General features: G+C 45.8%; 1 protein-coding gene across 1 annotated transcript in view; it reads right to left on the bottom strand.

Moving 5' to 3' along the window:
* Positions 1-26925, bottom strand: part of adamts14 (ADAM metallopeptidase with thrombospondin type 1 motif, 14) — a gene marked incomplete at both ends in the record, with an annotated part of 102148 nt that overhangs the window by 36820 nt on the left and 38403 nt on the right. Inside the window, 2 exons of the mRNA XM_080747284.1 lie at positions 5768-5924; positions 9039-9122. Coding sequence (XP_080603410.1) covers positions 5768-5924; positions 9039-9122 — 241 coding nt within the window. The remainder of the gene's footprint in view (positions 1-5767; positions 5925-9038; positions 9123-26925) is intronic.

The raw sequence follows: 26925 nt of genomic DNA on the forward strand, positions 1-26925 counted from the left end.
AAAAGTAGAGAAAATACAAGACCGTAGCCTGCGTGACACGATGCGCTGTGAGCTTGTAGATCGGATATACTATTTTATTATCGTTATCATTTTTGTAATAATAAAAAAAGGAAGCGTTTTGGACATACAAGGTTTCCACCCGACAGCGTGGAAATCACAAACACTGCATGTGACAACAGTGTTGTTGTTGTTGTTGTTATATCAGTTCACTCTCACTTTGTTAACACACTGTATTTCAGTGTTTCCCAATCTGGGGCCCTGGCCCCTCTTGGCAGGTCGCCAAAGATCACACGGGGGGTCCCTGAGGCCATGGCTGTTTGGAGGTAGTCCAACATTTCAAACATGTTGCACAAAATCATAACTTCGTTCGGCCGCAAACCTTGTATCTTTGACTCTTCATGTATTTTCCTAGATTAAAGGAGTAGTTCACCCCCAAAATGACTTTTTTTCTATTGATTACTCGCGCCATGGAGACTTGAGTTCAATCATATTATTTTTTTGTTTTCGTCGCATTCCTAAGACAACAATTGATTACAATCAATGTACCCCAATTGATTCCAATATATATCGACACTGGCGGGCAGAAACCTCATATCTCCATAATCCATATCTTAACCTTTTGCGCTCTTTCGTAAATTAACGCACTACTTGATCATAATACTGTGTCACACAAAAGTATCAAAAATAGCCGATCTACTGTACAAGCTTGAGCTTGTATTGTAGATCTGCTAAGAAAAAGGGATATATCTCAGCCTCTTTTCCCATATCGCGCGTATGGTCAAAACGGCCTGTTTTCTAAGGGACGATTATTTCCAAATCAAAAAGGATTCAGTTTCAAATACAGCAGATCTACAAGCTCAAAGCGCGTCACTTCGTGCCCGCTATACTTTTTAATACTTTTTGTGTGACGCTGTGGTTTGATCAAGTAAGGACGTTAAGTAAGGCGCGAGGTCCTTGTAGGGGTTTCTAGGGGGTTCCCAGCAATGGTTGTTAATATAACAATGATTTTAACCATATATACTGTAGTACATAATGATATACTGTAGTACACTGGATATTCAAAAATGTCAGATATACAAATTTGTAGATCTGCTATTTTTTTGAAAAATCTTGAACATGTTTGCAATGAACCCACAAAAAGTTATAACACAGAGATAAGAGGTTTCTGTTTCTCTCGGCAGCGACGATGGATGCGAGGTTTCCCCCTCCGGGTATAGCGGAGGAGGAGGATATTATTTGGAGAGATGGATTCCATCGTCTCCCGGCCAACGTGTGGCATCAGAGTGTGATGTCTGCGCGTGACCCTGAGAACCCGTGTTCACCCAGCCACGCACACTGTCCGTGTTATGAACAACAGCAACCGCTGTCACCGTGGCAACGTCCCGAGGAAGAGGTGTGACAAGCCCAACAGGTACTTTAACCCGTTTAGGCCTAAGAATTATTGAATGCTTTAACCAGTGGAAAAATAGCAGATATACAAGCTCACAGCGCGGCACCGAGTGCCGCGCTGCGAGCTTGTAGATCTGCTATTTTTGAAAAATCGTGAAAATGTGTGCACATTTTTCAAAATATATTTTTCAAAGCAAACTCAAATCTCTGCTTCTGGGGGGTCCCTGGAACAACATATTTTGTGATGGCGGTCCGCGGCCAAATAAATGTAATTTTGGGGGTCCTTGACGTGAAAAACTTTGAGAACCGCTGATTTAGAGGAAGGACTTAGAAGTCGGGTCAAAGATTGGGTCAAAGATATTCAAAGACTTGCACACATTTTTACGATTTTTCAAAAATAGCAGATCTACAAGCTCGCAGCGTGGCACTCGGTGCCACGCTGTGAGCTTGTATATCTGCTATTTGTCCATAGTTAAAGCACAAAATAATGGTTAAAGTGGTTAAAATCTAACGCGACTCGGGCACGTTCCAGGTATTTCAGAGTTAAGACTCTGTGATCACATCCTCCAAACATGACACGTTGGGATTTAACCACTCGAGCGTTAGATTTCACTTTTTTTTTTATTTTATACTCCCAGATTATTTTGATTTTTTAAACCGGTTAAAGATCTGAGGCCGATTCTGCAAAATGTCTTTCTAAATCCTGAACAGTTTCTCACACTCTTTCTTGTCAAGGGCCCCCAAAGAATGTCACGATTTCAAAAATGCAGATCTACAAGCTCATAGCATACACGAAGTGAAGTTCTATAAGCTTGTACAGTATATCTGTTTCCGCGAGAATTTACTGTAGAATTATTTGCGGGACACTTCCGGTTAACAGCAGACATACAAGCTCACGTCGCGTCGCAGATGCAACCGTTGTGAGCTTGTAGATCACTCTCGGCTGCGGCGCCGGAAGCTGCCTGCACATTCTGCGCAATGCATGAAGGGATGTTGGAAAGTTTTGGATAAAATAATGGCTAAAGTGGTTAAAATCACAATACACTCGGATTCCAAATGTACACTTTAAAAATCCAAATAAAAGATGTTAATTAACTCAGAGTGTACGAATGGAACCAACCCGCGTGGGTTCTATCTGTACACTCTCAGACCCAAAAGAGTCCACCTGTCCTGGACTCTTTTGACCTGTGGTTCCTGGACTCTACATTGGAGAAACCTCTTGCCTGTAATGACATGACAAAGGTTTTCAAAAAAATAGCCATTCTATGAGCTCCCAACAGCTCTAGCACATGGCTATTTCCAGAATTTCTTTTAACATTTATTTTAATTTTTTTTATTTTATGTTTTCGCCTATAGGGCACTAGCAGTGGCTGCCATTTTCTGGTGCCACATATAGAAAAACCATTATTTTTTTCTGAAAATACTGCTATGCCCTCGTTAACGGCATGCCCGAAATAGGGATGTCAGGTTAGAAGAGGTTAAAGTAAAATATATAAAACACACAAGTCAATGAGTGGTATTGAACTTGGAGAAAGAGGGTCTTTGTTCAATCCAGACCATGTACTGTATTCACCAGGCTCTTTGGTTTGGTTGCTGAGGTTAAAGCAGTAGTTCACAAAAATAAAAATAATAAAGAAAAATAAACCCACTCGGTTCATTACAAGGACAATTTCCATTTGTATAACGCTCCTTTATGGTGAACCGGTGAAGAATCTCAGTGTGGTTTTGGAGGTCATTTTTGGATTTTTGATAATAGCCGTTACCGTCTTGGCCTCGTTCATCAAGTATTTGTTCTTGGCTTCTCATTTCTTGTTTCTTCCATAAACAAATCTTTATACAAAGGAAACGTCTTCTTGTATGCACGAGTTTGGGTGTGAGAATGTGTTGGATTAGATTAACCCTAGTCTATACCAGAGGTTCTCAACCTTTTCAGGCTGTGACCCCCCAAAATGATCATATTTGAACTGGGACCCCTCCCCACATCCTGATAAGCACTTGGAATTGTAGGAGTTGAGGCATAACATTTAGTATGACTCGGTTCCACGGATAAATATTATGAAAATAACAGATATAATCAGCCATTTTCAAAATGTTTGCCTCTTTCTCATTAACTGACAATTTGGCAAGGTTTGGACTTTTTTTTTATAGGTTGATTACTTTTGATGCAGCAATGGTCTTTTTCTTTTCTTTTTAATAACAAAAGAAAAAGTTCAATCACGGCACAATGTCTCTTTAATGGGGACCATGTGGGGACGCCCCTGGGGGTCCCCACCCACAGGTTGAGAACCACCGCTCTATTACCAAACAGAATCAAGTTAAAATAATACAAAAGAAAAAACAACAGTTAGTCTAACGCAGTGTTTCTCAAAGTGGATTCCAGGGACTCTGTGGGTTCCTTTAGGGGTGTCTACATTGACCCATACAAATCTGTAACTCTGGAAGTGTACAAATGGAACCAAATGGACCCTAACAGGTCCATTTGGTTCCTTTTGTACACTGTCAGAGTTAAGGGGAGACCTTGAAATGTCACAAATGTGAAAGACTGAGAAACATTGGTCTAACGTAACGACACAAAAAAATCTTAATGAATCATTTCTGTTTTTTATCTACATGCCAAAAAGAAACCTTTCATATGGTTGTTGTTGGTTGTCATTTTCAGACCCAGGGTCGGAGGTCGTTGACCTCAAGTCAGCGAGGTGATGGCAGAGGACAGGAGAAGGTCAAAGGTCAACGCCGGTCCCTGACCTCATGCAGTGGTGGAGGAAGTAGTCTGATTCATCCGCTGGTGTAAAGTAACTAAACACATTTACTCAAGTACCTCACTCAAGTAAAAACGGATATACTAAAGCAGGGTTCCCCAATAGGCGGTCCGCGGGCCATTTGCGGCCCACGGGGGGCTACTGTCTGGCCCCCACCAACCCCAGTAATAATGGTGGTATAAGAGCAGCAACGTTGTCAGGTGGAAACCTCATATCTCCAAATTTGTATGTTCTTTCGCAAAGTAAAGCCCTGCTTCATCATACAAGGCCGTCTCACAAAAGTAGTGAAAACAGCAGATCAGCACACAACGCCTCACAATGCGAGGCGTTGTGTGCTTGTAGATCGGCTGTTTTCACTAGTTTAAATCATTTTTAAAATGATAAATGCAAAACAAACGGTTTTGGACATACAAGATTTTCACCCGACAACGACGATATCTAAACTGTCGCTGGAGTAGCGGGAACGCCACCGTCGTCCCCTGCAATGTTGTGGCCCTCGGCTTGGTACCCTAGACATAATTCGGCCCTTGGGGAAAACTAATTGGGGAACCCTGGACTAAAGTATAGAAAACTGTACTTAAATGGCAGTACTCTAGAGTAAATGTGCAGTTAGTTACCTCCCACCACTGACCAGCAGTGTGAGTGAGGTCATGGGCTGGGGGCACCAGGTGTGTTGGCGTGTATCTATTCTGCATCTTGCTTAAAGCAAGACTCAAATTCAGAGTGAAAGTTTTTTACTCAAATCTGTGCTTCTGGGGGTCCCTGGAACAAAATATTTTGAGATGGGGGTCCGCGGCCAAATACATATAATTTTGGGGGGCCCTGACATGACAAAGTTTGAGAACCACTGATACAGTCAGATTCGACAAATGTCTTCTAAATCCTAACAGTTTTCTGAAAAACGTAGGCCTATGTTGCTACTACTATAGAGCATGGCAGTGGGCGTGGTTTACTGGTCCCACTAAAAAATCTATTAGGGTTCATTTTCATCATAGACTTTCACGAAAATATTTATAACAATTATGTTAAGCCTAGAACCAAGCCATCCAGGATTGCAGGGAATCATGACCATAAAACCTTTTTTTTCTATGAAAAGAACATTTTGAAAATCTATTTATTGAAAGTAGTATATCAAATAATTTAATATTAAAATATGTTTTCACATAGGATCAAAGGTTTTATCGTCATGATTCACTGCAATCCTGGATGGCTTGGTTCTAGGCTTAACATAATTGTTATAAATATTTTTGTAAAAGTCTATGGGGAAAATGAATGGGAGATTTTTTAATGGGACCAGTAAACCACGCCCACTGCGATGCTCTGTATATCAGTACTGTATATTTTGTTCCAGGGACCCCCAGAAGCAAAGATTTGTGTTAAAAATGTTCACTCTAAATTTTGAGTCTTGCCTTAAGCTAGATGCAGAACAGATACACGCTGTTTCTTGACCTTGTGCTGCGACATCCCCCCCCCCTCCCCTCCCCCCACACCCCCCATGAAGGTTTCATTGACTTTACCTGGGGCTGAGACTTGAAGCCAATGACTGCACCCAACATTGTGTGAACGATACCTGAAGCACTCAGTCTGCACATGTCCTCGATCGAGAAGAAATACAGTACCTTGCATACCTGCGGGACCAAAATCTTGCCTTGTGAGGAAGATGGCGTGGTCGTGGTACTCATCATGCTCGGGGTCGCGCCGCTGCTGCGTGTTGGCCCACCTGCACACCTGCTCCAGGCTGCGCGACGGGTTGCCGCGCTCGATCAGGCTTATGGACTGGGGAGAGATGAAAAAAATAAAAAAATAAAAAATCATTTTGCCTCTGTCTAGTGGTGGTGAGCAGTGGTGGAAAAGTACTCAAATGTTTTACTAAAGTAAAAATATCAAAGCTGCAATGTACTGTAGAAATACTCCGGAATTAAAAATATACTTGAGTAAAAGTACAAAAGTATTGGTATCAAAATGTACTTAAAGTCCAAAAGTAGAAAGTAGTCATTATACCATACATAATGTCCCATTTCACAAGTTTTCAAATGTATAAAAATCTTTGAAAATGGCCAAAATTTATAGGGCTGAAGTGGTTAATATATGTTGTGTGATCATAATCAAAGTAACTACAAAAGTACAAATACCTCAAAATTTCACTTAAGTACAGTACTTAAGTAAATGTAAAAATGTGAGAATGCAAAAGAAAACTAGCTGTAACTTCATAGAGTGGGAGCTAAGCAGAAAGCAGCAGCAGCAGCAGCAGGGTAGAGAAGCAGCAAACTAAGAGTGCGGTCACACAGTCGGCTCTTTGGCTCGTAACCCCCATTCACTCCCATGTTAAGGGAAAATACGGACATGACGTATCACGCGCCGCCGGGGACGCGTCGGAGGCGTTTCCGGCCGAGCGTTTCCGGCCACGAGCTGGGGGTTCATGGTTCAGCACTGCTCTACTATCACCCGGCAGTGATGCTCACTATCCAATGAGACAGAACGTCCTGGAGCTGGTTTTCTTTCAGTCACCCAGCTCTCCAAATACAGAGGGAATGTATGGAAAATAACTCAAAACAAACGGCCAGACACATGCATGAGTGCTACATGCATAATAGCTATTCTGTAGCCATTTTCATCCGGGACCTTTCCATGACGTGCACGAACGTGAGCACGCGCGTCACTGCAACGTGAGTCCCCGGATGCTAATACGCTCGCCTATGGGACAAACCCTGGCATTCTTTGGTGCCCTCTAGGGGCTGGCACTAAAAGGTTAAGTATCCAAAAGTACCAAGTATTTTCCCCCCTTTTTGTTATCAATGCATTGCTCTATTAAAATGTAGACATTATTATGTTTTTAATATTTTCCAGACATATATATTATTAATAACAGTTCTAGCAGATCTACAGAACAAGCTCACAATCTGTCACACCGCAACGCGCACGTTGTGGACCTTACAGATCTTCTACTTTCACTATATTTGAAATTACGCAGTTCATTCATAAAGTACTTTTCCCCCCTTCCTAGAGATGTAGTCCAGTCTTTGTCTTTGAAATGAATCGCAGTGAAAGTCATAAGTCTCCCCAAAAAATAACCCTAACCCTAACCCTAACACTGAAGTAAATGTACTCGGTTACTGGTCGCCGCCGATACAGTACGTGCGAATCACATGCATGTGCTGTTCAAAAATAGATCATTACACGTGTCCCATCACTACTGTTTGACACATGCGATGCACATGTGAGACATCCTTCATCGTGCTCCGTGTTGCCTCTATTCTTCTTCCAATATGAGGCAATGTGAACAAGACAGTTCCAATCCAATACACTTCAGAAGAAGAAATACTCAGTTGCAAGTCAAAGCCCAGAATTAAAAATGTACTTGAGAAAAAGAACAAAAGTAAAGGTATTCAAATATACTTGAAGTACCAAAAAGTAAAAGTACTAAAACAGGGGTCTTCGACAGGGGGTCCGGGACCCCTAGGTGGTCCTCAGGGTTAGTTACTACAGGGGGTCCTCCAAATCTTTGTGTGATAGAAACCATATTCTGAGAACTTTAGCCAAAAATAGCGGATCTACAAGCTCACAATGCCTCGCAGTGCGTGAGGCGTTGTGAGCTTGTAGATCGGCTATTTTCGGCAAAGAGGTTTGGCGTAGAGGTGAAAAAGAGCAGACTAAGTATGGAGTGAAAGGTCAAGTTTATTAAGTGTTGACGGTTGAAGTGGTTAAATATCTGAAAACACAAATCGACATGAATCCAAAATACCCAGATGATTGTGCTGTCAAACGTTGAAACTACAGTATATGGAATCTACGAAAAGGTTGTGGGGGTCCCTGCTTCATCTCTCTCTCTCTCAACTAAGGGGTCCTTGGCCTGAAAACATTGAAGTTCCCTGTACTAAAATGTTTGAAAATAGCAGATCTACAAGCTCACAACGTTTCGCGATGCAGATTCACAATCACAGTGCAAACCTAAACCCGGGCCATGTGTGTTTCAATTCAAATTCAAGCAGGGGAGCATCACAAAATAGTAGGCTCTGCACTCAAATGACTGTTTCCAAGAGGGAATGGATTTGTTAGAAACGTAGTGGAGTGGAAAACATTTCCCCCCATTAGGGCATAGTATGTACTGTACTTTAGCATTGATTCACCACTTCAACACAACCACCACTCAATAAGGCAGAGTGCACCCAGGGCACCGACTTAATGTTGCTCATGTAGGTTAATCGAACATAGACTGGTAAACCATCCCGGTCACATGAATTCACAGTATCATGTGTCTCCTGCAGACCGGTCTGGCCCACAAGCACTGGCTGGGCAAATTGTAGTCAAATTGCGCTCAGGGCCCTGTGATTGACAGACACTCACTGGCTCGTCCATGTTTTGGTTTCATGAGGTAAGTCATTTCTATATAGCCTATGCCCTTTTTCAGTATTGATACTTTTACCCACAGCAACGATATATATTGTCGTTGTCAGGTGGAAACCTTGTATATCCAAAAACTTACTTTTTTGTTATAATTTAAAAAAAGATTTAAAATAGTGAAAATAGCAGATCTACAATCACAGATCTACAATCACAGATCTACAATCATGCGAGGCGTTGTGTGATTGCAGATCTGCTATTTTCACTAGTTGTGTGCGATAGCCTTGTATGATGAAGCAGGGCTTTACTTTACGAAAAAAAAACATACACATTAGAAATTTGGAGATACAAGGTTTCTGCTCGACAATGACGATTTATATATACTGTATATATATATATATATATATATATATATATATATATATATATAGAGAGAGAGAGAGAGAGAGAGAGAGAGAGAGAGAGCGAGTCCACCCTTATTTCATGAGAAACAAAGACAGAGAGCAGTGAGAGGGCTCAGAGAGGGGTTGGTGAGGAGGACATTCCTACCTGCCGGTATCCCACCATGATCATGCGCACCAGCACGATGTTGATGTTGGTTCCCAGCGACTCGTCATGGTAGATCTCATCAACCTGAAACACATCAAGGACATCAGAACCACATCAATCAATCACCCGAATGAAGCATGAGTGCCAACACAGCTAGCGCTACGCCGACGTGATGTCAATTGAGTGTGTCTGAGACGTGCAGAGAATGAATGTTAAGAGAGGCAGGGGCTGAAGCCGGTTCTGTTAAAGCAGTGTTTGTCAAAGTGGATTCCAGGGACTCTGTGGGTTCCTTTAGTTTAGGGGGTCTAAATTGACCCATATAATAAGTCTGTAATTCTGACAGTGTACAAATGGAACCAAACGAAGCAGTTACTGTCAGAGTTAAGGGGAGACCTTGACATTTGAAAGTTTGAGAAACACTGTGTTAAAGCACCAGGTTTCCAAGAAGAATCTAGATCGTAACCACTACTAGAACCAAAGTTCCCCTGGTGGAAAAGTGTAGAGGGTTTAAGTGGTTAACGGAGACTGGGCCAAACTGGAGTCCGCCTGCGGTCAAGCCCTTTACGGTCCATCCAGTTTCCATGCTTTATCCTCATCAGATGATGGCCGCATGTCACCACTCCTCCCAGGCCCTATTAAGTCAATCAACAGCTCCGATCTGTGGTCGCCGAACGCCATTCACCGCACGGCAAAATGGAACGGGGGGACGGGGTGGAGGGGAGGACATAGTCTCCTGCTCCTTTTTCCATAATTCGTCACTGTCGGGTGGAAACCTTGCATGTCCAAAACTCCTTCCTTTGTTCTTATAGTTAAAAATAATAATTTATGAACAAAAGTTGAAATTTGGAGATACAAGGTTTCTGTCGCACAGGGAATGTGCAGAGAATGTTAGAGAGGCAGGGGCTGAAATTTCTAAAAGGGCCTTTTGGTGAAAATATTGAAAATAGCAGACCTCCAAGCGCGTCGCAGTGCGACGCGTCGTGATCTTGGAGGTTGACTATTTTCGGTGCTTGATCCGGCAGCAGCTGTCTCTCGCTTGATCCCACACTGAACTAAGCATAATCAAGTCAATATTGGAGATGTGGCGTACAGCATGGATTTCTACACAGAGAGGGCAATTCTTTCAACTTAAGATGCTATGTTCAGGAGAGTTTGGACAAGGCAATTTTCTTGAATTCTGGTATGGCAAAATGCCCCCTGCATTTGCATTTCTTTCACCATAGTAAAAACTGCATTCATGGTCTGGAGAGGGCACTTTTTACAGACGGGTAAAAGGGCAGGGGCTCAAGCCCCCTTTGATGTCTATGTGTGTGCACGTGCCTGCTGCCGCACAGGGACGACGTCAAGAAGTCAGCTCGCTCTGAGACGGAGAGGCTACAAATGATTATAAACATGCCAAAGCGTGGCTCTCGACTCTCTCACTTCACTGGTAAACACAGAGTAATTTGGCTCCACAAGGCGCCCTCACATCTCACACGTGACTGACTCCTTTAAGCCTGTCATTGAGAGAAAACACACGTTTCACAATCTGCCTTTGAAAAGGCAAGAAGAGGGTTTACACTGGGCACGACGCAGCCACACATTAGCTTGACATCTCGGTATGTCGTAAGCAGAGGGGAAATAATTTATGCATTGTGTGTTGTAAGGCGGTTTTGGAGGGATCAGCTTTCCGCTGTCTGTGTGTCAGGGAAGGTTTTGTTGACTGAGATAAGAGAGAGAACCGAATGCTTTAGAAAATAAATCAAACAGGATGTTAGTATATTAGAAAACATTTGCGTGACAGACAGGTGGTGGTGTAAAGTAACTAAGTCAACTAAGCACTGTACTTAAAGGGATATTTCACTTTAAAAAAAAGGTTTTGGTAATTTTATCGTCCACCCTGAACAGATTTGAATTCGCTTGATTCAATATTTATAGATATTTGATGTAAATGTTATCAGCCCTCCTCCTCCAGGACGAGGGCCCCATACACACCCATTGTAACTTCAAACTCCATTTTATTCATGATATATTCATTAAATGAGTATTTCTACATCGCAGTAATTTTACCTATAAGTAAATCATTTGAGTACTTTTCCCAGCACTGAATTAGAACACATTAGCGTGACAAGTTGGGACTAAACTCTCCTTGGGCTCGGAGATTGCGTGGCGATTAAGGCCCTGTGTCTCTGCAGCCACGTGTGTTCGGGTTGACATAAGATTTACTGTAAGTCTCACTAAATCTGTTTATTCTACTCAGTACCTGAGAGAGAGGTTACCTGAGGAAAGACGGCAAGGACAGAGCACACCTCCTTGTCTCTAGTCTCCTTGTTGTCTTTCCTCTTCTCTCGGTCAGTAAAGAGAAGAAAATACATGTCACTCCAGAATACACATCTGTCATTAACAGTATGTGAAATACCTGGGATTCACATCAAATGGCAAGATCGTGTGACAAATGAGGAAGTCCTCAAACAAGCTCAGATGTCCAGCCTCTATACCATGTTGCGACAGCGGCGTCTTCGATGGCTCGGCCATGTCCACCGCATGGCAGATGGGAGGATCCCCAAGGACCTGCTGTATGGACACCAGGCCAGTGGGCCGCCCCCACCTGCGGTTTAAAGACGTGTGCAAGCGGGACATGAAATCCATGAGCATAGGAGTGGACAACTGGGAGGATTGTGCTGACGATCGTGCCAGCTGGAGGCAGGCGATATGGAAAGGAATGGAGAAAAGTGAAACGGTGCTGAGTCAAGCAGCAGCAGAAAGGAGCACGGCGAAAGGCACCTCAATCATTATTGTCAGCAGGCGACAGCAGCACATTCAAGTGCAATCACTGTCAGAGAGACTGTCATTCGAAAGTGGGACTGTACAGCCACACTAAGAAATGCTCCCTCAATACCACCTGATCTAATCAAGTGCGCTTGTGCCATGATCTCTCGAGACTGACGGCCGCTACTAAAGAACAAAGGGATACCACTATGGACACTTGTACAGGGGTATTTAAATATTTAAAAAAAAAACATGATTCTGTCTCTTTTGAATAGCTTGTATACATGATTATTGTGCAATTGACATTGGTCCTCAGTTGATAAGGTATAAAATGGCAGTGGTACGGCCACTTGTACATGCATGTTTAAAATAAAAGCATGAATATATTAATCTATTATTTTAATAGCATTGTATTGAATGCACAATAACATGTTATGTACATGAAACACAATTTTATACATAAATATACAATATGTTGTAGCCCCACCCCCACCCTACGAGGTAGGGGGTCCCTGCTCCATCTCCCCATCAGTTTGGGGGTCCCTGGCCTGAAAACGTTGAAGACCCCTGTAATAGACTTTGGAGGCCATCAGGCTGAGGCAGTGAGTCCCTCTGCTACACTCACCCCCCTTTTGACCTCTTCCCATGGAGAAACCCGATCCGGGTCACGGCACCAATGTAACGCCCGGGTTTCGAACTCGGGTCTCCCACATGAAAGTCTTAACTATCTTAACCATCAGACCAAAGGGATATCCCTATGGACCGGGGGAGACTTGGCCATATGACTACATATGCTGGTCAATGGCAAGTCTATCAGTCTATCAATATAACAGTCTATGGGTCTAACAACAAAGCCATCTGGATCATGTTAGATTTCGTTATTGTCGGGTGGAAACCTTGTATGTCCAAAACCGTTCGTTTTGTATTTCTCATTTTCAAAATGATTGAAACTAGTGAAAATAGCAGATCTACAAGCACACAACGCCTCGCACCGCGAGGCCTTGTGTGCTTGTAGATCTGCTATTTTCACAAGTTTGGTGCAACAGTCTTATATGATAAGGCAGGGCTTTCATTTACGAAAGAATGTGCAAATTTGAAACTTGGAGATACGAGGTTTCTGCTGGACAGAGACGATTTACAACAGAACTGAGCTGGGCTCTTTCCCCCCTCCCCTCTACACCAGTGGTTCTCAACCTTTTATGGATCACGCGACCCACTTGAGCATCTCAAAAGCGGCCGGCTGCCGTGTTAACACTTATGTTGCAATGATTTTTTCTCTTCAATGTCTCGCGTTGCCATGGTTACCATAGACTTCCATGTAATTGTGCAAGTGTGTAAAAAGTGCACGCCCATGCCTAGATGATGCACCACGTGTGTAGATGCTGTTCACAGCTTTCAAACAAAAACATCAGCTTGGAAATCCGTTCAGGCATTCATGATTTATCAGCCATTATGTTTTCTTCAGATGTAAACAAACATGGCTGCCATGTTTGAAAGAATGGGTTGATATGGGGGTTAAACATTCAATTTCGCAATCGCGATCATGCCTAATACATTTCTGGAGGTCCAAAAAAATGTTTTGAAAAAAAAATCTTTGAAAAAACAAACAAAAAAAAACATCAAAAACGGCCCAAACTCGGGAAACTCGGGGTTGGCACAGCACTAGTACCAATACAAACTCGGGAAACTCGGGGTTGGCACCATATGTGTTAAGTGATCAGATGGGTTGGCCGCATTTTCTTTTAATTCACTCATTTACTGCCACAACCGGACAATCCTGTGAAAAAGCCGTTGGTCCAGGCTGCCCCGGCCCGAGAAACCAGAGAATTTTAATTTATAAATATTAATCAAAAATCGTATTGCCGCTCCGCGGTTCCTAAGTATTTTCCTAAGATTTCTGAACCGTCCACAGCCCTCCTCTCTGAGACACAGACAAAGTAGACCAAAATTGTGCCATATCAAAATCAGCATAAGTGTGGACCAATTATATTAAGACGGTCGTCCTTTAATAATGTTAAAGTTAAAATGATCACCAAAATCTCCTTGGTTTTCTGAGGCTAAATGCGACAGCCCTGGGTGATGCCTATGATTTATTCTTGGCTGCGCGTCGCGCCACACACACACACACACACCACCGAAAATAGCCCGAACTACATGAGCGCTCCATGCAAGCTTGTAGATCTGCTATTATTAGGCGCACGAGACACGCCGGTGCAGAGCGAGCTCTAAATATATAAATCTTGTGATGTCATTGCTTGTCTGTAAGCCATAAACAGCAGCTGCTGATGATACAGCCATGCACTGATAACTCCTCTGCTATAAGTACGGTGGTGTCCCGAACAAATTATAGCCCTGAGACGACACAACAGTGTTTACGTAAGCCCATCACTATGCAGAGTGAAAATAAAAGAAGCCTTTTGCTTAAAAGCAGAATTCAACGTTGTTGTTTTTTTTATCTGATCGTGCCAACTGGTTCTTGTCTTGATTTGTGAACACGGGACTAAATCTGTTGGGGGGAAAAACAGACTTGTGAAGGCTTTATATGCAAAACTTAGGTGAATGCACCATTGTTCTATATCGTCGATGTCGGGCAGAAACCTTGTATCTACACATGTTATGTCTCCCAGGCACGTGCACACATAGACATCAAAGGGGGCTTGAGCCCTGCCCTTTTAAACATCTGTAAAAATGTGCCCTCTCCATGAAAGCAGTTTTTACTATGGTGGAAAAAAATGCAAATTATGCACCCCCCCCCCCTTTCCATGCCATACCTGAAGGCAGCATTCAAGAGAATTGCCTTGTCCAAACTCTCCTGAACTTGAATGCAGCATCTTATGTTGAAAGAATTGCACCTGCTGTGTAGAAATCAAGCATCAAAATTAGCCGACCTCCAAGCTCACAACGTGTCGTGCTGCGACGCGTTGTGAGCTTGGAGGTCTGCTATTTTCGATATTTTCACCTAAAGGCCCTTTTAGAGATTTCAGCCCCTGCCTCTCTAACCCTCAGAGTTACTACAGTGGGTCCTCCAAATCTAAAATCAGAAACTTTTTTTCTCCTTTTATAATAACCACTTGAACCCTAGCTTCCATATTCTGAGAACTTTAGCCGAACATAGCCGATCGACAAGCTCACAACGCCTCGCAGCGCAAGGCGTTGTGAGCTTGTAGATTGAAAATTTTCAGCAAAGAGCTTTGGTGTAGAGGGGAGAAAGAGCAGACGAAGTACAGAGTGAAAGGTTCAAGTGGTTAAATATCTGAAAACTAAATTTGACAGGAATCCAAAACACACTGATGATTGTGCTGTCAAACGTTGAAACTACAAGGAATTTATGAAAAGGTTGTGGGTGTCCCTGCTTCATCTCTCTCTCAACTAGGGGATCCATGGCCTGAAAAGGGTTAGACCCCTGCACCACTGCTTAGGAGGACAGTGGCCCAAGCCAGGCGGACAGCTGTGTCACCAATGAAGGGCTCTATGCTTGGCCAACATCCTCTATTCGCTCAGCGACGTAAGGGCAACACCTGAGGAATGTAAGTAAACATACCATCCTACAAGACGCCTATTCAGCTCAATTAAATAGTGCAAAGAACACATTCTGCGATGACCGCAGAGTCTCCCCCCGATTTGCATTATGACCTTAAATTCCCAGACAGTTTTATATGCTGACCTATATACTTGTGAGTTTATGTTGGATGCCAAACAGACAGAAGTTGTTGGAAATAAGGACAGCGTAAAAATAGCATCGTAACCTCAGGAAGCTTTCTAAACATGCAAAATGTATGCAGTATAATCGTATAGGTTCCGGACGGAACCATGTTTATTTAATACCGGAGGACAAGGTCCCCCTATGGGATAACCAGCGCCATCTGGCGCTGCAACAGAGTAAAACTCATAAGCTCCCGTACGAGAAATATCATTTGTCGGTAGGGCTGTCAATCACAAACGAGGGCACCGCCCCCGAGTGTATAAAAGCCCTGCGGGCTATCATAACTTCCTCTAAAGCCGCACCTCTGCGCCCGCAACTAGCGAACCGAGGGGCTTTATTCGGGGGACCTTGTCCTCCGGTATTAAATAAACATGGTTCCGTCCGGAACCTATACGTTTATTGTCATACCTCCAGACAAGGTCCCCCTATGGGACTCATATACTCCCCGAGAAGTCATGAACCGACAAGACTGTCGTGCACACCGACCACACCCGGAAAGGAGGTCCTGTCAACCGACGTGACCCCTTTCAGGACTGATCCGACCCAGACCCACAGGGCCTGGGCGTGTTCAGACAGAAAAAAGAGACCCTGACAGACCGAGGCCCGCCTTATGCACTAAGGGCAGACACAGGTCCACCTTATAAAATTGCAATAAAATAAGGGAAAAACTCAGGGTCCCCCCCCACGTATCCTAGAGACAGCAGCATGCTATCTCCGGAAGGGGAGAGAGCCGCCCCCCTACGTAGTAGGAAAGGCAGCAGCACCCAGAACCGTATGCGCCATAGCAGAAGGCGCAACGTCCAGGTGATAGTAGGTCGCAAAGGTGGACGGCGAAGACCAATTCGCCGCTGCACAAATCTCCTCAATGGAGACACCTTTGGACAAAGCCCAAGAGGTAGACACACCCCTAGTACTGTGGGCCTTAAGTGCTTCCGGCACTTCAGACCCAGACCGGGTGTAAGCCAACCTAATAGCATCCACAAGCCATCTCGACAGAGTGGGCTTGGACACCGCTTTCCGTTGACGGGCATTCATGACCACGAAAAGCTGAGAAGTAGACCTGCTGTCCACCGTCCTATCACAGTAGGCCTTCAGGGCCCTAACTGGACAAAGACAATGAAGACGCCTATCCTCCTCTGATGCAAACGGAGGAGGATGGAAAGCCGTCAAAACAACAGGTTCCTTCGGGACCACACGGTTCTTAGGAATAAAACTCAAATGAGGTTTAAGAAGAACCTTGGAGTCATTATTGAGAAACCTCATACAATCAGGGCTCACAGAGAGCGCACGAAGGTCGCTCACACGCTTAGCCGTAGACAAGGCAAGCAAAAGAGCTGTTTTGAAACTTAAATGTTTCAAAGAGGTCCTCCCAATCGGTTCAAAGGGTGCCTTGCAAAGGCCCTCAAGAACCACTTGTAGATCCCAAACAGGAAACAAGGCTCTGGTCACAGGTCTCAAATGGTCCACACCATGCATGAACTGGACCACCTCAGGGATTTTAGAAAGGCCTTTACCTGCCACCCCCAGGTGGCAGGCATCAATAGCCGCTAAATAACCCCTCAGTGTAGAGAACGCCAGACCAAGGTCCAGGCGGTCCTGCAGGAAATCTAACACCCTCTTAGTCAGGTCCCTTATCTATTTTTGTTGGATTTTTGTGAAGATTTGTAAAACTATACATTTTTGGAAAGGTTATTGTCCAAGGAATCAGAAAATCAATGTTTCCATTTGCCCATGTGTGTTTATGGCGGCCATATTGGAATTTACAATATGGCCACCATAAAATTACTTTTTGTAATATCTCGGCCTCTAAATAAGCTGGAACATTGATTTCAACTGCTAAACCTACATTTTCAGGGTCAAGGAATCCAATGGTGGTAGTTATAAATCTCAAATAATTACAAAATAACCCTTAGATGCATGACTGAGTCCATAACGGCCTGGTGTGATTGTTTTCTTATTAGTTTCACCAAGTAATTTTGTCAGATTATTTTGAAGATTTACCAAAACTATAATTTTTTTGGAAAGATTATTATCTAAGTTTCCATTTGCCCAGAGGTGTTTATGGCGGCCATATTGGAATATGTTTTGTCATATCTTGGCTTCTAAATAAGACGGAACATTGATTTTAATGGCTAAACCTACTGTATATTTTCAGGGTCAAGGAATCAAATGGTCCAATTATCATTTCATTTTTGTATCATCCCATTGAAATACATAATCCACCATATGAGTAAAAAACCGACACAGCCCAGGCAGTAAGTCAGACACCAACTCAGAGTTCTTTTATATTTAACTGTGAACTTTAAATGTTTGTGTAACCATCTTAAACATCATGACATGTGTAAAATCATAGACAGTCTCTACGCATCATCATAATCATTACTAGTAAGATGCCTCAGGGCGACATGCGACCTTGCCCTAAAGGCCAATTCTTGGCTATCTGGCCAGTGATGTATATCGGACCAGTTACCCAATCTCAACAGTGCCTGTTGAAATTGGCAGAACATGCCCATACTGTATATGGGCATTGCCAGATATGAAGCCAGGAGTGTGATGTCAGAGCAGCAAACCCATTCTGTTAAGAATGGTTCCCCTACATCACAGTGACATCAGAGCATGATGATACTGACTGACTGAAGGAAGCACTGACACAGAGGGAGACAAGCTGCAACATTTCTCATGGTATACTGCGACCTTCGGTCGCAACAACAATCATCACTTTTGTGCATCAGAGCTTGGGAATCATCATCGTTCTGGAACTGGCTGCTGCAATGACACATGTCAATACAGGCTTAGCTTTGTAGGAACATCTGCTAGAAGAACAGTCAGATTTACACTTGCATTGGACCATCTCAAGGATGGCCTTTGGGTCTGGGAGGACTTCTGTGGTCGTTGGTTTCAGCATGCCTATAAAGTGTTTGAAGTACCCATTTTGCAGGGGATCCAGCTGTGGATCCTTCAGAGCAATGGCTGCTTGTGTCCATGCCCTTGTTTAGACATGGACTCTCATGATTGTGCTGCTTCAGAGCTCGGAGGGAGCTTGTCACTTTCTGCTCTATGTTTGCAGAACAGTATGCCATCGCAGTTCAGGAATGGTCTTGATGTTGTTTCTCTTGGGTGAGTAAGCTGCACATACAAGGACTCCAGTGTTGACAGCATTCCTTCTGTAACTTTTGCTTCATCCAAAAGCATCTATAGAGCATTGATAACGTCTTCATCTGTTTTGAGCTAGATCTGGGCATTAGGTTGGTTTTCCTTCTGTGTGGTTATTTTCTTCAAAGACCAGGTCTAAATGTATCTAGAAGCAGATGTGATGATCAGCTGTTGTACTCTAGAGTTTTGGCAGCAAGATAGTCAGATCAGCCTTAGTCTGACACCAACCTCAGACACATAACACATATGTGTTTGATGTTGGTGTCATCTCTGACTTGATACTTAATAGAAGCTTCTACTTGTCTTTGTTTATCTCTGGTTGCACTCTTCAGAGAATCTTTTGTCATAATCTTGTGTTAGTTGCATCAGTCTGTCATTGAAGAAGCCACTCAGATCCTTGACTGTCACTACAGTCACAGTGCTTTTGCTCAGCTTCTGCACAAGCACCATGCCATCCACTAGTGCTGTCTAATGACTGTAAACCCTGTATCTGTTGCATCTTGGTGGGTAGAATCTCCAGCTTGAGGTGGCTGGTCTTCATGGGGCATATCTTCTCTTGTCACACAGGTGAAATCTCGCTTTTTCGAACGCACATCATTTCGACAACAGAGCGTCGGCAGGTATCGCTACTCACCCCACGGAGGTTAGGGTTAGGTTGTTGAAAAGATGACTTGTAGAAATAGTGACACGCTCCCTGTCACACAGGGAGGTTCTCCTTTATCATTTATCTTTATAGGCAAGGCAACCTAGCTGCAGAGTCTACCTTGGGAGCATGTCGCTGTTTCTACATGTCATCTTTTCGACAACCAAACCTAACCCAAACCCTAACCTCCGTGGGGTGAGGCGCTTCGTTGTCGAAATGTTGCGTTGTCGAAAGAGCGAGATTTCCCTGTCTACCTCAAAACAGATGAAGATGTTAACAATGCTCTGCAGACTGATGAAGCTGAAATTATGGAAGAAAATAATGCTGTCAACGCTGGAGTCCTTTGTATATGCATCAACATCAAGACAATCCCTGCAATGCCATGGCATCTGTTCTGCAAACACCTGGAGCTCTGAAGCAGAGCATCTTCAGGGTCCATGTCCAAACAAGGGCATGGACACAAGCAGCCATTGCACTGAAGGATCCACAGCTAGATCCCCTGCAAAATGGGTATTTCAAACACTTGATTGGCATGCTGAACGACCACAGAGGTCCTCCCAGCCCCAAAGGCCATCCTTGAGATGGTCCAATACAAGTGTAAATCTGAAGTGATGAAAATGATTATGATGATGCTAAAAACTGTATATGATTACACATGTCATGATGTTCAAAATGGTTACACAAACATCCAAAGTTCACTACTAAAATACATCTCAATAAAAATAACTCAAGAGTTATCTGACTGACTGCCTGCCTGAGCTGTGCCATTTTTTACCCATATGGTGGATTATGCATTTCAATGGGATGTTACAAAATAATGAATGATAACTTGAACCATTGGATTCCTTGACCCTGAAACTGTAGGTTTAGCCATTGAAATCAATGTTTCATGTTATTTAAGTCAAGATATTACAAGATATAAACTTTACAGCTGCCATTTTGTCAATTCCAATATGGCCGCCGCAGACATCTGGGCAAATGGGAAAATGTATTTTCTGATTCCTTAGACAATATCCTTTCCAAAAATGTATTGTTTTGCAAATCTTCAGAAATAATAATAATATTAATAATAATAATGCAAGAAAACAACCACGCCAGGCCGTTTCGGACCCAGTCATGCATCTAAGGGTTAATGTTGTAATTATTTGAGATTTGTAACTACCACCATTGGATTCCTTGACCCTGAAAATGTAGGTTTAGCAGTTAAAATCAATGTTCCAGCTTATTTAGAGGCTGAGATATTACAAAACATAATTTTATGGTGGCTATTTTGTAACTTCCAATATGGCCACCATAAACACATCTGGGCAAATGGAAACATTGATTTTCTGATTCCTTAGACAATAACCTTTCCAAAAATGTATAGTTTTGCAAATCTTCACAAAAATCCAACAAAAGTATAAATCGAAGCATAAGGGACCTGACTATCTGGGCCGAAGCTATATGAGCCACCACAGGTGGCTCCTGTAGCTCACACCAGTCCAAAAAGGCATTCCACCTTCCATCATACACAGCCCTAGTAGAGGGGGCTCTAGCACTCTGAATAGTGGCTACAACCGTCGGTGAGAAGCCTGCTGCAAGCAGGTTCTCCCTCTCACGGGCCAAACCCACAGGTCTAGGCCCCGTGGGTCTGGATGGAAGATCTCGTCCCCTGCCTGGCGCAGCAGATCCCTGAGCAAGGGAAGCCGCCAAGGGGGTCGAGAGAGCAGTGGGGTGATCAGAGACCTCCACACTCCCCTGGATGGTGTCACCAGAAGAACCTCCTGGTTGGAACATCTGATCCTCTCCAGAGTGGGAAGAATCAGTTCCAGGGGTGGAAACGCGTAGAGAAGACCTTGTGGCCATTCGTAAGCAAACGCGTCCATCCCCAGAGGAGAAGGTCCCCTCACTGAAAAGTAAAGGGGACACTTCGCGTTCTCCTGGGAGGCAAAGAGATCGACTCGCGGTCGACCGAACCTGGAGAAAATCTGCCTCACCACCGCAGGGTGGAGAGACCAATCCTCGTAACGAGGCTCCCCCCTGGACAACAGATCGGCGCCGCCGTTCTGAAGGCCCGGGACATGGGAGGCTCTGATGGACCTCAACCGAGGCAAGCACCAGAGGGTCATCTCGCGCGCCAGCTGATCCAGCGTACGCGAGGAGAGGCCGCCCTGTTTGTTGAGATAATACAGGGCCGCCGTGTTGTCCGTCCTGACCAGGACATGGCAACCCCGGAGAAATGGTTCGAAATGCTTGAGCGCCAAGTAGATCGCCATTAACTCCAGATAGTTGATGTGGTACTCCAACATGGCCTGGGTCCAAAGACCCCTGGCTGAGCACCCCTCGTGGGTGGCGCCCCACCCTGAGCGGCTGGCGTCTGTGGTGATCACCTTGCGTGACACCACTTCGCCCATGGAGACCCCACTTGTCAACAACGCCTGGTCCCTCCATGGGACCAGAGCGTCCATGCAGACCTGGCTGACTGTCACCTTCCTGTACCCTTGCAGGGAAGGAATCCTGAGCGCCAGTGACCACCGCTGGAAAGGTCTCATATGAAACCTGCCCAGACGCAGAAGTTGCACTGCTGACGCCATCAGCCCAGTCAACTTCATGCACTCCTTGTACCTGACCACCTGGTTCAGTCGGAAGGAGCCGAGACAAGTCAGAAACCTGTCCACCCTCTCCGGGGAGAGGCGAGCGGACATGGTGGCCGAGTCCAGAGATATTCCTATAAAGGAAATCTGCTGGGAGGGTAACAACATGCTTTTGCCAAAATTGACGTTGAAACCCAAGGCCTTCAGGTGTGACAACACCAGATTGGTATGGCGCGCCGCTTCTGAGCAGGAGGCGGCGGAAATCATCCAATCGTCTATGTAGTTCGCCAGCCTGACTCCCTGATGCCTCAGTGGAGCAATGGCTGCCTCGGTCACTTTCACGAAAACCCGAGGGCTCAGAGAAAGACCGAAAGGGAGGACCGTGTACTCGTACAGGCGCCCCTCGAAGGCGAACCGCAGGAACTTCCTGTGTGGGGGATAAATGAGGATGTGCTGATAAGCGTCCTTCAGATCCACTGAACAGTGGAAATCCCCCTGTCTCACTGATTTCATCAGTGACTCTGACGTCAGCATCCTGAATTTGAACTTTTTCAAGTGCTTGTTCAGAGCACGTAAGTCCATAATCGGACGCAGCCCCCCTCCTTTTTTCTGAACCAGAAAATAACGGCTCCAGAAGCCTAAACGGCTCTGGTCGCGTGATAACTCCACTATAGCGCCCTTGCGCAATAGTGAGCTTATCTCCTCCCTCAAGGCATCCGCCTTCAAGCCGCGGGCTCGAGTATAAATAACCTTGCTGGATAGGGAGGGTTTTTTCGCGAACTGTAGTCTGTAACCCCGTGTCACCGTCCGAAACACCCAGTGATTCGGATTGCAACGTTTCCATTGCTCTGCACACTGTGCTAACGTGTTGCTGAGCAACGGAGAAGCCTTGGGGTTGTACCGCCTGAGCGGAACTACTGGGCCGGGAGGGAGAGGTTCCGTATCCGGGCACGTATCCGTATCCGCTAGACGCCGGGCCGGAAGGCGCGGAGTCACCGGCGGAAAGAGCGTTCCCGTTTCCGGTACGCTTATTTCCGTATCCGGTGGGAGACGAACACGTGACCTCCAAGAAGCCTCGCTTGTTAATAATACAGGCGACACACAACGTGGAGCCCGGGGGACAGGGTTCATCGCATAAGTAACATAATCCCCGGCTCGGGGAATTGTATTTACGTTTATAACCTGTGCTAAGGCCTTTATATGCTTCCTTGCGGGAAGACGAGGCCGACCCTGGGTGATATGTGTTGGCTTCTTCCCTGACGCTAAGACCAAACTCCTGTCCTGAACTAGAGTCGGCATAACAGTGCCGCTCGGTGGAGACAGAGGGGTATTGCACACTAGTGAGACCATACCATTGTGAATAGGAATTAGCTTGTCTGGGAACATTTTGCAAAGAGAAATATTCTGCTTGTAACCTGTCTGCATGACTGGAGGAAGCGATATTTTCTGAGTGGAAAGAAATTCCAGCCTGGACTTCTCTACACTGGTTAAATTCATGCAAAATGGGGTCGTCTGTAGTAAAGCAGGTGGGTTTGAAATAAACAGGCATTGTTTTATCAACACACTTTTTATTACAGGCACTGGAGGAGAGCACAGAGGAGGAATAAACATTAATTTCTTGGCATAAGAAAAATTGTTCGTATTGTCCAAACGTCTGCGCTTGCAAGGGGGGGTCCCCTGAATTTTCAGGGGGACCCCGCCAGAGTCCAGTGTCACTTTCGCGGCGGCTTCCCACGGGCTTTGTGGGAGCTGGCCGGTATCCCGTGCCTGGGAGGGTGGCGGGATTGAGAGCGGGCCTGAGCCCCCGCTGCAGTGTGAGGGGGTCCCGCGGAGGAAGAAGAGGGGGTCCTAGGGGGATTGTTCTGTTTCCCCTGTTTGGAGGAAGAGCGCCCCCTGTCAGCCTGACCAGGGGCCTTGCTCCGTCCCTGTCTCTTTTCCTTTCTGGGTACCTGGGGGTCCGTCGTGGCTCCCAGGAGCTCCAGAGTGATCTTCTTATCCGCCACCTCCTGGCGGAGAAGCTCCAGTCCACCGCCCATGAGGGAGGAAGGGTGGCCGGGGAGGTCTTGCAGGACCTTCTCGGTCTCCTCTCCGGAACTGCCAGGACACTTTACCTTGTCCAGCCACCTGGCACGTTCCGCCTGGATGCAATAATCCATGCCGTGTCCAAGCCACTCGATTGCGTGGACATTCAGGACCATCAGCATGCGCAGCGACTTGTCCATTTCCTCCACCAACACGTCAGGCACCTCCCGCATCTCGCTGAGGAGGCGCCTGGTGGAGAAAAGCAGCAGCTGGGTGGCGTTCATCGTCCTGGCTGCCAGCGCGGATGATCTGTAAGAGTTCCTAACCCTTGAAGACTGCTTGTCGTCAAAGGGGATGGCAAACCCAGGAGGCTTCTTACCCACGGCCAGATTGAGGGGAGGACGGCCTCCAGGACCGGTCCGCTCATGACTTGGCTTGAGGCTCCCTACCAGGGACTGGGCCATCAGCTTGTCCATGGGAGGGCACAAGGGGATACCCGCCTTCTCTGCGTCGCGGCAATCGACCAGGAAGGGGAGCTTGGGGGGGTCCTTGTGTGTAGTCCAGGTTGAATGCAGGGCCTCTGCAAAGCCTGGGACCAGTGGGAGCTTTTCCATCCGAAGCGGGGGAGAGGAATCCACATCCTAGCCAAGGAGGGGAATCCTAGCCCGTGGTCCGAGTGGCGCGTCTCCGAGTGGCAGCTCCAGGCCACAACGGATGGTGGCACGTTCCAGCACCGAGAGCTCGTCCATGGGGATGGAGTTTGGGTCTTGTGCCGCTGCCCCTCTCGCCCCAGCCGGCATGGAAGGGGGGAGAGAGGCAGAAGGGGCTTGGGAGGACGCGGCGGAGATGGAAGCCTCGGCATGAGGAACCACCCTGGCCGCGCCTCCGCCCTGTCCGGAGGGGAAAGAGGACTCGTCCTCCTCCGAGTACTCACCCTCCGTGTCCAACTCCTCCATGTCGCAGTCCTCTAGCTCCGGTTCGTCTCCGTCGCTAGCATACCAGGAGACGGGGCTAGGTGGCCGCATAGCCCGTAGCTGGGGGACGGAGAAGGAGAGAGGAATGTCACCGACGACTAGAGGGTGGAATTCCTTGGGGGGGACGGTCCAGGTTGCAGCTGGCGGAGAAACAACGTGGGCGGTCTTGCATGTTCTCTTCTTGGGCACGGCACCAGTCGAGCCCGTCGGAGAAACAGCAGTGGAAACAGGGGCCGCAGACCCGCTAGCAACGGGGCTACCGAAGCTAGTTGAGGGCGAGGCCGCTGGAGGCCTAACCACGTGGCGAGAAGCAGCGCTGTGGCGTGCAGCGCTGTCCGGCACACGAGGAGAGGTGTCTGGGAGGGATCCGGCGGAGACCGTGGTGTGAAGGCCGTAACCAGCGCCAGCGATCTCACAGCGGGCCTCGAGGGCTGGAACATCATACTGGAGGCAGTCAGTACAGTTCACCCCCGTGGCCGGGGCCGGAGGGGACAGAGAGGCCAAGGCGTGTCCTACCCCCATGCAGACAATGCAGAACGGATGAGTATCTTCATTGGCGATGAGGCCTTTGCAGCTGGGAAGGCCGCACTTCTTCGGTACCCTAGCTAGCAGGTTGCTAACTGTGGGCCGACGAGCTGCCATCGTGAGCTAACCGAAGCTATGCGAAGCTAAGCTAAGGCAGGGAGACACGTGGCAGAACGTACAGAAAAGAAGTAAAGACTCAAAGCGAAAGTGAAGAAAAAGACCGAACTGTTAGGAAGAATAGAAGTAGAAACGTACAGGAGAATAATCTATAAAGGCCAGTGGCCGACTTCCTTGTCAACGCTTAGGCTAAACTTTACAGAAAAATATACTTATATGGCTGAGTTCGCGACACTCTAGTTGCAGGTAAGCAGAGGTGCGGAAGAGGAAGTTATGATAGCCCGCAGGGCTTTTATACACTCGGGGGCGGTGCCCTCGTTTGTGATTGACAGCCCTACCGACAAATGATATTTCTCGTACGGGAGCTTATGAGTTTTACTCTGTTGCAGCGCCAGATGGCGCTGGTTATCCCATAGGGGGACCTTGTCTGGAGGTATGACAATAAACGTTGAGAAACCTCGCAGTATCGCCATATTTCATATTTCTTTCTTTTTGTAAATGAATGCTTAAAACGAGTTGAATTCTTGATATCGTCGCAGACAGGCAGAAACCTTGCATTTCCGTATTAGGACTTTTTTATGTTATTCTTCAGGGGATGTAAAAAAGATCTTGGAATAAATTCCTTACCAAAATCTTTCTTCACCAATGTGTTTGTGAAGGTGTCCAGAAACACATCTCACAAAGACTGAAATTTCGTTTCCCTGGGGGAATCTGTGATAGCTGCTGAAAGTTGGGACACCATTAACTTTACTCGAAAAAACACACAAAAATAAATATGCTTTAAGTAGCATGTGAGGGGTCAAACTAGGGTGTTTCATCATTCTGAATCCATTGCAAGCATTTGTTTTACACACACACACACACACACACGCGCACACACACACACACACACACACACACACACACACACACACACAAAAAGTGATGACTCATCACTAAACCATAGATGTGTAGGGCCGTTTTTAGTAGAAGGAATGTTTTTTCGTGCAAAACAAATGCTTGCAATGGATTCAGAATCATGTAAAACCCCTAGTTTGACCCCTCACATGCTACTTAAAGCATATTTATTTTTGTGTGTTTTCTCCTGTATAGTAAAGTTAATGGGACCCCAACGTTCAGCAGCTGTCACAGATTCCCCCAGGGAAAATGATTTTCAGACATACGAGGGACGGCGTTTATCAAACCCCACCTGTTCACTCAGATCAGCCAACACAGGGACGCTGACAGAACCCTCGCTAAAAACCCCAGGGCAAAAGAATCCACTCGTCCTAGACAATTCGCTCTCCTGGCTCCCAAACTGTAGAATAGACTCCCTTGTTGCACTTACAGTATAGAACAACAGACTCACTCCATAGCCTTCCGCCGTGGCCTGAAGATTCACCTCTTCAGACTGCCACCTAGGCCCATAGCACTTACTGTAGCTCACCTA

The sequence above is a fragment of the Nannobrachium achirus genome (genome assembly GCF_963921795.1).
Source record: "Nannobrachium achirus genome assembly, chromosome: 18".
NCBI classification, from domain to species: Eukaryota; Metazoa; Chordata; class Actinopteri; order Myctophiformes; family Myctophidae; genus Nannobrachium; species Nannobrachium achirus.